General features: G+C 37.0%; 1 protein-coding gene across 2 annotated transcripts in view; it reads left to right on the top strand.

Annotated features, from left to right (window-relative positions):
• SESTD1 (SEC14 and spectrin domain containing 1) overlaps nucleotides 1-12716 on the top strand; it is a 154211-nt gene that overhangs the window by 87405 nt on the left and 54090 nt on the right. For both annotated transcript variants that reach the window (XM_062188571.1, XM_062188580.1), the window contains exons 6-8: nucleotides 7214-7327; nucleotides 8868-8965; nucleotides 12024-12079. In XM_062188571.1, coding sequence (XP_062044555.1) covers nucleotides 7214-7327; nucleotides 8868-8965; nucleotides 12024-12079 — 268 coding nt within the window. The remainder of the gene's footprint in view (nucleotides 1-7213; nucleotides 7328-8867; nucleotides 8966-12023; nucleotides 12080-12716) is intronic.

Here is a 12716-nt window from a genome sequence, read left to right as displayed (position 1 = left end):
CATTCAGTTAGAAAACATAGTAAGTATTGTAGTGTCATGTATTATACAATTTCAAATGAACCATTGATGAGTAACAGGCCATAAGATTTACTGATATTTGATATATGGCAGCTTAAGGAGCATAGGAATGAAATAATCCTGCAAATATGAATCAGCAGTTACCTTTCTGTGTATAAATTATGCTGATTTCTTGAAGTAAATGATAGAGTATATCATGATGTCTTTAGTACTTTGAAATTTTAGTAAAGAAATACAAAGTGTGTAAAACAAATTTGGTTCTTCATTTATGCCGACAGAATAAGAATACTTCTTACGTATTATTTGAGAAGTTATTTACCAGTTTAGGATTCTAAAAATTTTTTATCTATGGTTGTTTAAAAAATATGTAAAAAATATTTTTTAAAAAAAGCTGAGTTTCTTTTTAAAGCAGAAAGCTTAAGATTTCAAATATCAGGTCATGTGACCTGATAGTGACCTGATAGTAGTGACCACTCCTATTTTTGATGACATAATGCCACTTTCATTAAAATTTATATGTGATATCAAAATTCAATGTGAAAGTAGATAATTTTACAACTGACATGGTAAATCATTCTGTGTCTTGCATAGCTGTCTTAAAATGCACTAGAGATCACTAATATCTTTTGTTAAGTGGAATAGTAGAAATTGTTCTTCTGTACAGTGTTATTTAAGATGGTATGATGAATTTCACTGTAAGTATTTTATTTTAGTAGTTCAAGATATTCTTTTCTAAAACTTAAAATCATTGTGTAATAGTTCTTTGTTATGTTCTATAAAGATACTGTAGAATGACAAGAATGTTGATGAGATTTTCGTAACTGGAAAATACTGCTTTAGAGCATTGCAGAGAACCATTCTATAAATGTGGATAATTTTGGAAAAATTTATTCTTCCAAATATTTTATGATAAATAAAAGTGTTGGTGGTTCTGTCCTCTCTAGAGTAAGGATTTGTTTGATCTTTAAGAAGATTTGTCTTAAAGTCAGAATATGGTTTCTGTTAATTAATCACTTAAATAGAATAGCTGACATTGGTAATAAACATTTGGATGTTTTACAGAAGAAAATAAAGAACTAATTTTATTTAAATTATTACAAATATATACATTTATAGTTTTGTACATTTTAATATTTTATGCTATAATTAATATGCTTTTCCTTTTAAAAAATATGACAGAGAGGAAAGGAAGGAGATTTCCCATCCACTGATTCGTTCCCCAAATGGCTGCAACAGCCAGGTCTGGACCAAGTCAAAGCCAAAAGCCTGGAGCTCTGTTGGGGTCTCTAATGTGGGTGGCAGGGGCCCAGGGAATTGAGTCATCCTCTGCTACCTTCCCAGGTGCATTAACAGGGAACTGGATTAGAAGCAGCGCAGCTGAGACTCAAAGCTGCAATCCCATATGGGATGCCAGCATTGCAAGCAACAGCTTAACCCACTGCACCACAATGCCGTCTCCCGTGTGCTACTTCTTAGTCACTTTGCAGATTTTCAGAGCTAAATTTCTGTGGCTATGGAAAGGGTTTCTTTAGAATTTTCAGCAATTATGTTATTTCTGTGTTTTTATATTTAAAACTAAAGGATGAAAATGGATTATATAAAATATATATATGATCTAAATATTATTTGCAGGGAAGGTGCTTATTATCTAATTTTGATTTTGACTTTGTTGATTTTTAATTAATTTTTTCATTTTGTCAGATAATAGAACATTCCCTATAAATAGAAATGGCTGATATGCATTGCTTTATGTTTAAACTTTCACACAGGTTTGCTATGAAATTAGTCTCTTGGAAGGAACTGCTATGGAGAGATCTTCATATTTATAAAGTCTTAGCAGTATTTGTAATTTAAGAAGCTGAAATGAAACAATATAGAAAAGCATCACTTTGTGTGGGATTCCTAATCTTGTTTTGCCACTTTGATTCCAAAATGTGTCAAATTTCTGTTTTCCTCGTGCAAATTATTTGTTTTCTCTTTTGTTCCTGTGCTTTTTTACCTTCTAGAAATCACTTTCTCTAATGGTTCCTTTTTTAGCATTCCACTTTTACTTAAAGTCTAAGTCCTGCACACCAGCCCCACTTCCTCGCCATGGTTTATTTGCTTGTGCGCGTGAGTGCTGTTTTTATGAAATCACACCTCTGTGATGTTTGCCATCCCTGGAATGGAGTGGAGTTGTCTGTCCACTCAAATTTGCCTTGCCCTCTTGGAAGCAGTGATGGGATATATGGCATTTAGCTTTATGTGTCATTTATACAAGGCAGTGAACAGTTCCTCACTTCTGTATACAGAGTGCTGTTTCCCAGTACATCGAAAGGGTTCTCTTTCCTCTGAGGATTGTCCCTCCAGACTCATTTGGTAAAGGGATTCCTAGATGCCTAATATTTGCCTACAGTGAGAGTACTCCTGCTTAAGCAATCCCTTCATTCTTTTTGGAAGTTTCTGTTGTTGCTGTTTTGCTAGCCTTGCTGCCCTCACCTCAGGGTCTTAAGCAAGGATGAGCTTACTGCAGTGGAAACTGAGATGTTTCATCACAGTGGACAGTTTTTTTTCATTGCTAATTGGAAATGATGTGATTTTGAGGATGCAGATTATCCATACTGTTGCTTTCTTCACATATGATATTTAACTTTGGGATACCTTTGGTGTTGATGCAGTTCTGTATATCTACATGGCAGGTCAACCATTTTCACTTTGAATAGTTATCAGTGAATTGTATAAGAATGTGGATTCTATAAAATATAATGATGGAGAAAATGATTTTTATATTGCTGTCTATAATTGTGTTTTCCCTTATTTATATCTGTTTTGAGTAGGTAAAAATATTATAGCAGTAATATTAGCTTTCTACTTTAAAATTTTATTTTATTTTATTTTTTTTGACAGGCAGAGTGGATAGTGAGAGAGAGAGAGAGAGACAGAGAGAAAGGTCTTCCTTTTTGCCGTTGGTTTACCCTCCAATGGTCGCTGCGGCTGGTGCATCTCGCTGATCCGAAGCCAGGAGCCAGGTGCTTCTCCTGGTCTCCCATGCGGGTGCAGGGCCCAAGGACTTGGGCCATCCTCCACTGCCTTCCCGGGCCATAGCAGAGAGCTGGCCTGGAAGAGGGGCAACCAGGACAGAATCTGGCACCCCGACTGGGACCAGAACCCGGTGTGCTGGCGCCGCAAGGTGGAGGATTAGCCTGTTAAGCCACGGCACTGGCCTAAAATTTTATTTTATTAAATATCATTATACTCTTAATATATATTATTTCATAAAAGAAAATATATACTGTTTACATTTAGGTAGGTTTTAGAAAAGTATGATAGAGGGGCCAGCACTGTGGTATAGCAGGTAAAGCTGCTGCCTGCAGTGTCGGCATCCCATATGGGCACTGGTTCGAGTCCCAGGGCTGCTCCACTTCTGATCCAGCTCTCTGCTATGGCCTGGGAAAGCAATAGAAGATGGTCCAAGTCCTAGGACCCCTGCACCCACATGGGAGACTTGGAAGAAGCTCCTGGCTCCTGGCTTCAAATAGCGCAGCACTGGCTGTTGCAGCCACCTGGGGTGTGAACCATTGTATGCAAGATCTCTCTCTCTTTGCCTCTACCTCTCTCTCTAACTGCCATTCAAATAAATAAATAAATCTTTAAAAGAGAGAGAGAGAGAGAAAAAAAAAGTATTGATAGAAACAAACTTCTGTCATATTTTCATTTTTAACTCCAAATTTTTACTTTGGTTTGTTAAACATTTTCATTTTTGAAAGAGGGGAGAGGGAGAGGGAGGGGGAGAGATATATCTCTTTCACTGGTTCACTTCTCAGATTTCAATGATCGGGGCTAGGCCAGGGCCGAAGCCCGGAGATGGGAACACAATCCAGGTCTCCCACGTGAGAGGCTACTCAAGCATCACCACTGCCTCCCAGCGTCTGCATTAGTGAACACTGGAATCAGGTGGCCATTTCAATTTGACACCTGTTTATCAATGATTTTAATGCATTTAGGAACTAAAGAATGTAGAAAGCAATATGTTAATATACATTACACAATATATAAACAAACCTAGGTGGGAGGAAAAGTTATTAGTGCTCTTTCTTGAGCAAGTCAGATAATGTGGTTAGGATGGTCCACATTATATTTTATGACAACTCACCTGAATTACATCCTCTCAGATCTTTTTTTTTGTTTGTTTGCTTTTTAAGATTTATTTATTTGAAAAGTAGAGTTACAGACAGAGAGGGAGAGACAGAGAGAAAGGTCTTTTTTCTAGTAGTTCACTCCCAAATGGCTGCAACGGCTTGAGCTGGGCAGATCGGAAACCAGGAGCTTCTTCAGGGTCTCCCATGCGGGTGCAGGAGCCCAAGCACTTGGACCATCTTCTACTGCTTTCCCAGGCCATAGCAAAGAGGTGGGTCGGAAGAGGAGTAGCTGGGACTAGAACCAGTACCCATATGGGATGCCAGCTTCGCAGGAGGAGGATTAACCTACTATGCCGCGGCGCTGACCCCCATCCTCTCAGATCTTAAGGAGACATCATGGATTAATTTAATACACCTTCCTTCTTTGACATATTGAGGGAAGAACCCAAGAGTGGTGAATTCATTTAGGTTTTCTTTGGTAGAAGTAGGGTGCAAATTTGGAATGACTGGCTTCTAATTCAGTATCTTCTAATTGTAAAACTATTGGAATGGAGTAACAACTTTAGGATATTTCTGATAAAAAGAAACAAACCAGAAAACTTCAGTTTACCTCTTTCTGTGAAACCACCAGATAACTCTCTGGAATATTACAGGGAAATACTGCCAAATAGAAGATGGAAAAGCTCATTTCCTTGCTGGAAGTATATTCTGTTTATCCTTTTATTCATAGCACTAAAACACACAGCTTCTAATAATCAACACTTTTAATAAATAGCTTCCACTAAGTAGTGATTATTGGACAAGTGAGTAATGTGTTATTATTAAGTTATAATAAGAGGGATATGATAGTGGGATATTTTTCAAAAGAGAGGTTTTCTTCCAGTAGCCAAATAGAATATTATGCTTATTAGTACACTATAGAATGGCAGAAGGAATACTAGTTATAGTTTACATTTTCTATTTGGAAGGAGTGCTCTGGAGAATATTATCGCAAAGATGTGAATTATGCTCCATTTAGGAAGTTAATTTCCACATAGAATAAATACATATTTCTTGGCTTCCTTGTTATAAAGTTAATAGATTGTTAGACATTTTTGCAGAAAATAAGATCTTTCTGGGATCTGATTGTGAAAATCACTGGAAAGACAGTCTGTGACAGGTGATTGCCGCTGACTTTTGAATGTTTAGTGTCACACTGGTCCCTGAGAGTTAGTTAAAAGAGGTTGTACTGGAGAAAGGGGTAAAATGAAACCTTTCGTGATGATTTTCTCAGTAAGTAGAAACCATTTCTCTGTTCTTTTATTCTAAGATGCTTATTTTAAATTAGTTCCCATTATTACTTAAAGAGGAAAACTGAATTTGAGATATGCCAGGTTCCTCATGCCAGAGATATTCAACTGCCATTTAAGTAGTCATATTATATAGAGTTTGGTGTCACTGAACTATGACTTGTTTTGATCATACAAAATCGAAAAAATGTTGACAAGCTTTATGTGATTTTTGCAGTTGCCAGGGTTCTTACTCATTTGTGGTTATCATTTGTGGTTATCATTTACCTGATTTTAAGACAATATGAAATCTTTTGATTGCATCGTTGCATTACAAAATTAGTTTTAATTGCCAAGAAATTAATATTGATAAACATTTTTATAAAGATTTATTTATTTGTTTGAAAGGCAGAGTTACAGAGAGGCAGAGGCAAAAAGAGAGAGTGAGCCAGGCAGAAAGATCCTCCATCCTCTGGTTCATTCCCCAGATGGCTACAATGGCCAGAGCTACTTCAATCCGAAGTCATGAGCCAGGAGCTTCTTTCAGGTCTCCCATGTGGGTGCAGGGGCCCAAGGACTTGGGCCATCTTCCACTGCTTTCCCAGGTCATAGCAGAGAGCTGAGTTGGAAGTGGAGCAGCTGAGACTTGAACCAGCACCCATATGGCATGCCGGTGTGTTGCAGGCCAGGGCTTTAACCCACTGCACTGCAGTGCCAGCTCCAATAAAATATTTTTGAAATACTTTAGCTGAGCTATGAGTATATCTTATTATTTATTTTTTAAATTTTGCATTATAAAAGATTTTGATGGATTTTAAAACATATCAGAGGCCAGTGTTGTACCAGTGGGTAAAGCCACCACCTGCAATGCCGGCATCCCATATGCACAGGTGCCAGTTTGAGTCCTTGCTGCTCCACTTCCAATCCAGCTCTCTGCTATGGCCTGGGAAAGCTGCAGAAGATGTCCCAAGTCCTTGGGCCCCTGCACTGGTGTGGGAGACCCCAAGGAAGCTCCTGGCTCCTGGCTCCTGGCTTCAGACTGACCCCAGCTCTTGCCGTTGCAGCCATTTGGGGAGTGAAGCAGCAGATGGAAAATCTCTCTTTCTTTCTGCTTCTGCCTCTCTGTAACTCTTTATTTCAAATGAATAAATAAATCTTTACTAAAATAGAAAAACATATCTACTCTGTGGGCCAGCCACACCAGTCGAACCAAACCTGAGGGAGGGAGTGGGAATAAAAAGAGGGACAAGAATGGAGCCAAGACTACAAGGCTAATCAAGGGTCGTTTATTCTAAAGTCCCAGTGGTATTTATACATAACTAGCTGCAGAACAAAGAAGCACAAAGATAACAACATACGTAAGCAACTTATCAGGCCTCTGGTAACACAGATAATATTAACAGAGCGTTCTTGATCATCATCCTCCTTCAGAATGGGAGTATGTGACTTTCTTAACCCAAGAACTCCACAAGCCAAGACTGGCCTTGATTTGTCCAAAGGCTGCCTACAATCTACAATTTATTGAATTGATTTTAATTGATGTTATAGTAACTAAATAAATGATAATGTATATTTTTGAGGAATCTTTACTAAGTTCACAGAAAGTGTATATTATGAAAAAAATGCTATGTATGATTTCAGGTTTTTAAAACCATAATATGTTTTAATTCAGTTTTTCCACACACTTTATAAACTTTTTGAAGTTCCCTTATTTGTTGGTAACATTATGGTACATTTTAACAGTTTTACTTCCTCATTACTTTGATGGACTGTAGCAGTGGTTTACTAAATGTTTCTTTTTTTCCATAGGTTATTTTGGTGTCTGCCAATAAATTAACTCGTTATATAGAGCCATGCCAGTTAACAGAAGATTTTGGTGGGAGTCTCACCTATGATCACATGGATTGGTTAAATAAGAGACTGGTTGGTATATTATAATAAAGAAAATGTCATTGCATATGAAAATAGATTTTGATAACTTTATTATCTAAAAATGTAAATGGTTTTACATTTTATTTGCGCATGTCACATTTTTAGCATTTACTTGAAAAAAATACTTTGGAGTCAGATCTGATTAGAATCCTTATGCCAGTTGCTGGGTATTCTGCATTTAGCAATGTAGTTAGTATCCCACTAATATGGGAAAAAGAATAGTAGCTTCCTTGTAGGATTGTGAATAAAATGAAACTGTTATACACATAGAACTTAGAATGGCACCTGACATATAATAGCATTATATAAGTGTTAGCTGTCATTAATAGCTTTAGCAAAAGTTGTAAATCTTTTCAATAAAATAACAGAGAGCATAGTTTCTTTTTTCTTTAAAGATTTATTTTATTTATTTGAAAGACAGTTACAGAGAGAGGTAGAGACAGAGAGAGAGGTCTTCCATCTGCTGGTTCACTCCCCAGATGGCTGCAACGGCCAGAGCCAGGAGCCAGGAGCCTCTTCCAGGTTGCCCACGTGGATGCAGGGGCCCAAGGACTTGGGCCATCTTCTACTGGTTTCCCAGGCCATAGCAGAGAGCTGGATCAGAAGAGGAGCAGCTGGGACTAGAACTTGCACCCATATGGGATGCTGGCACTTCAGGCTAGGGCTTTAACCCGCAGTGCCACAGCGCTGGCCTCAGCATATTTTCTTAAGAGTTAAACAAATTGGCAATACCATTTTCAGAGGCTATTTAAACATTGATTGAATTTTCAGTCTGAAGAGCAGTTTGATATATTAAACTATTCATTTCTGAAAATGTGTCTTGTCAGTCTGGACTTCTGAAATCTGCTGCTTTGTATAGTGTAACATTGTTGTGTTGAAATGAAAGAACAAACTTCAGATTAACCCTATTTAGATTATGTAGTGATTTTTATTGAAGAATAATGAGCTTTTGATTCTCCCAGTGCATAGCTGTTTCTGTTTCCACCATATTTTAACAGTGATAGCAGATGCTTTAATACATGCTTATTAAATAGATGTTTCCAAATCCCTTTTTAGAAATACTTGATGAAATCATGTTAAAATTGTAACTAATATTTGTTCATGTTACATTATAGATAAAAACTCCTATTTCATTCAAACAATGTAAGTTGGTGATAGAATGACATAAAGAAAGGTTCTGTAAATGGAATTTGAGATTTAGAACAGTCTAAACATCGTTATAGTAACAACATTTGTTTTTAATTCTAAAAGAAGTACAGAAATAAGAATAAACTTGTCTGAATGAAAAATAAAAATAATTTCTTAATGGATTTAAAGTAAGAAAGTTCCTTGTCCTGGAAACTATTCATTGTGTTAGGAGGCAGTTTTCTCTTCTGTACATTGTTGTGCCATGGTGATTGAATCGCAGTAAGTGACTTCCTGGGAAACAAAGACATTCCTGGCTGGCTAATTTTGTTGCTCTTAGCTGAAAATTCTTATTACATAATAATTTTTAAGATTATTCTTAGTTTGTAAAAATCTTATATTGTAGGTTTTTGAGAAGTTTACGAAAGAGTCTACATCATTATTAGATGAACTTGCTTTGATTAACAATGGAAGTGATAAAGGAAATCAGCAAGAGAAAGAAAGGTAGGTGTTGTGCAATGCAATTATGTCCTTGGGAAGCTATGGCTGATTCAGTAAAAGATGTGTCTATTGATGTGCAAGCTGAAAGAACAAAGATAAACAAGTCCACAGTCAGTTAAAATTGACATACATTATTCATGAGGTTTACATGTAAATCATTAACTTGCATTAAAGTTTATTTATAAAAGCAGTTTTTTGGTAAATAGTAATATGTTTACCTTTTTCTGACACAGTAAAATGTTCAGTGGCAAGAACTTACTTTTTTTGAAGTTTTATTTTATTTTATTTGGAAGTCAGAGTTACAGAGAGAGAAGGAAAGATAGAGTTCATCCATCTGCTAGTTTACTTCCCAGATGGCTGCAATGGCCAGGGCTGGGCCAAGCTGAAACCAGGAGCCAGGCACTTCATCCGGAATCTCCCATATGGGTAGCAGGATCCCAAACACTTGGGCCATCTTTTTGCTGCTCTTCCTAGTGATTAGCAGGGAGCTTGCATGGGAAGTAGAGCAGCCAGGCATCAGTTTAACCTGCTATACCACAGTGCTTGGCCCCAAGAACTTGTTTTTTAAAATGGAACAATTTTCAGTGCCAGTGTTGTACTGTAGCAGGTTTAGCCACCTCCTACATTGCCAGTGCCCATACAGGTTCGAGTCCTGGCTGCTCCACGTCCAATCCAGCTCCCTGCTAAAGTGCCTGGGAAAAGCAGTGGAAGATGGCCCAAGTGCTTGGGCCCCTACACCCACGTGGGAGACCAGAAGCTCCTGGCTCCTGGCTATGACTTGGCCCAACCTCGGCTGTTGGGGCCATTCAGGGAGTGAACCAGCAGATGGAAGCTCTCTCTGTGTTTCTCCTTCTCTCTGTAATGCTGACTCTCAAATAAATAAATAAATCTTTAAAAAAATAAATAGAATGAAACAATTTTCTAGCTTTTTAGATTTCTACTCTTTGCTGTTAAAGGATATTAAAAAAAGTCACAACTTGAAATAGCATTAGCATCTAAATGTCTAGAGTAAAGAACTTCCTTTGTCCTTGGAAAATATGTGATCTTGATACATTTAGGGAATTTAGGATTTTTTTAACACTGGATGAGGTAATAGTTGTATTGTCTAAATGTAACTACCCAGATTTATCGTTTCAACATGTTTCTGTTTACCTTTACAATCTTAGCAGTTTTCATTTTTCTGTTCATAGGCTAGGCCCCTCATCCCTGCTGAAAAGCATTTTAATAAGCACATTCTTTCTAATCTCTTGTTTATTCTTGGTTACTTGTTTATTCCTGAAGAGTAATTTTCCATTTGGAAATTTGAAAGAATCAAAAGTGATTCTTGTCTCTCTTTTGAATCTTACCTTGAACATGCAGTGGAACCTTGATAAAATGCATCTTACTATTTTATGAATCCCAAGTATAGTAACATACCAATTGACTGAAATGGAAAGGTAAGAGAAATATATAAGATCATAGTTTTAAAAGCCAAATCTTAATTATAACAAAGCCAATATGAGAAAACAAGTTATTTGAATGTAATTGTAGGTAAGATTACCATAAACAGTTAAAAACATTACTCCCCTACAGACACTATATAAAAGTAAAACATTTGAAAGTTTTGTATATATATATGTGTGTGTCCTTTATGGTATGGTTTAGGAAAATGTCACACGAATCTGTTGGTAAAAATTAGCTCACCCGGAGCTTTCTGATTAACCCTTTAGAGAAAGTTTGATGTTGGTTAGTTATCTCAGGAAAGATAGCCCGAGCTGGAGCCTGTGGGAAATCAATCAGAGAATTTAATGCTGTTGATTCTGCTTCCCTCCCTGAGAATGACTGAAATTAGAGATGACCGGTTTTGAGGAAGCACTACAGCCAAGAAGCCTAATTGCTTCCTTAGATCATCTCATACTTACATGACAATGAGACTCCTTTTATAAAACTAATAATATCTTATATAGTGTTTTGGAAAACATTTTGGGAAATGCTTGTTTGCATGACTACAGGAAATATCAAAGAAAATTTTGGAGTTGCCAATCCCTCCTTAAGGAACTCCAGATTTTATTGCCCAGTTTCTTCTAATTCCCAGATAATAAAGCCCTGCCTCTTGCAAATGTTCACCAACCTTTTGTCAATGCTCAGGAAGCATGTAGCTGCATAAGAGGTGCAGGGCTAGATTAACTGATGAAAGTGAAAGATTTAGCTCAAGATCAGTCAGTTAACAGCAGTGGAGTCATCCTGTATCTGCATGTCCTCTGTATTTCCTTCCTCTTCTCTTTCCCTTCTATGTTTGAGAAACCAAAGGTAGAATTCCAGCTACAGAGAAGAAACATAATTAGAATAAGGAAGAGAGTACAATTGTTAGGGGACATACCCTCCCATCCTGGAAAGTCAGACAATATTTGGCAGCTGTCAAAGATTTTCTGTAGATATGCAAACTGCCCTGCCACCCCAAGAACCTTTTATTTAAGGAATGCAAACTTCATGCATTTCCTAAATACAACTTCAGGAACTTAGTGATTGTTCCCACTCTACCCACCCTCCCAGCTACACTCCCACCCTTCTTCCTCCTCCCTCTCCTATTCTTATTCTTATCTTTTACTAGGATCTATTTTCAATAGACTTTATACACTTATGGTTAACTCTATACTAAGTAAAGAGTTCAACAAATAGTATGAAAAAAATTTTTTGATTGGAAGATAGCTGTAAACATTTTGGATCTTATATTCTGTCTGGTTTGCTATCTAATTAAAAATTTCATTTTGAGATAGGCAGTCGGTGGATAAGTACTAAAATGGATTTCTTCAGTGTGTTTGAAATACCATAAATAAAACAGTAAACTGTATTTTCCAAGTAGCATATACATACATGTCTTAGGATTTATCACGTTGGTATTTCAGTGGCCAGTAGTAGTCAGTTTTGTCTAATGTTCCTTCTTATGCTTAGGAGAACAGAAGGATTTAGGATTTCCTGATTGTGTACCACTGTTCTGAATATGCATGTATAAAGGAATTTCTTAAGTTATATGGATAGAAATGTTGTAGCTTTTCAAAATTGCTCTTTTGTTGCTTGCCAGATCTGTGGACTTAAACTTTCTTCCATCGGTTGATCCCGAAACAGTTCTTCAGACAGGTATGATGGAAAATGTAATTGTTAGTGCTAATAATTAAGTAAAACCAATTGGATTGGTTGATTTCATTAAATATTAATTTAGCTTGTATGTGATATATGTGATAGGAACTCGAGGAGAAAATTTTCAAAGTAATTTTTGGTTTGATCTGTGTTAATACACTTTATACTATTAAGAAGCTAATAGAGAGCAGGTGACTATCCTAGCACATGAGACAGCTGCATCTCACATTAGAGTGTCTGGCTTCATTTCCCAGCTCTGACTCCTGACTGCATTCTGGCTAATACAGATGCTAGGAAGCAGCAGTGATGACTCAAATAACAGTTCCTACCACCCAGGGGTGAGACCTGGATTGAGTTCCCAGCTCCCAGCCTCAGCCTTATGCCCCTGGCACTGCTGATTTTGGGCATTTGGGGAATGAACCAGTGGATGTCTTGTCTTTCTATATCTTTCTGCCTGCCTGCCTCTTAAGTAAAAAAGAAAATTTTAAATTAATAATAACAGTTATCTCTCCCTTGACAAATTTGGATTTATTTCCTTGTCTGTAAAATGGAGATAAACATTTCTATTTTTTGGGTTGCTATGAGGATTATTGAATACTCACTATATGCCAGGGTTGATATTTTTTATGTAAGTTTT

This window comes from Lepus europaeus, chromosome 1 (genome assembly GCF_033115175.1).
Source record: "Lepus europaeus isolate LE1 chromosome 1, mLepTim1.pri, whole genome shotgun sequence".
Lineage (NCBI taxonomy): Eukaryota > Metazoa > Chordata > Mammalia > Lagomorpha > Leporidae > Lepus > Lepus europaeus.
The sequence above is the reverse complement of the archived record's forward strand: the minus strand, read 5'-3'. Positions and strand labels throughout refer to the sequence as shown.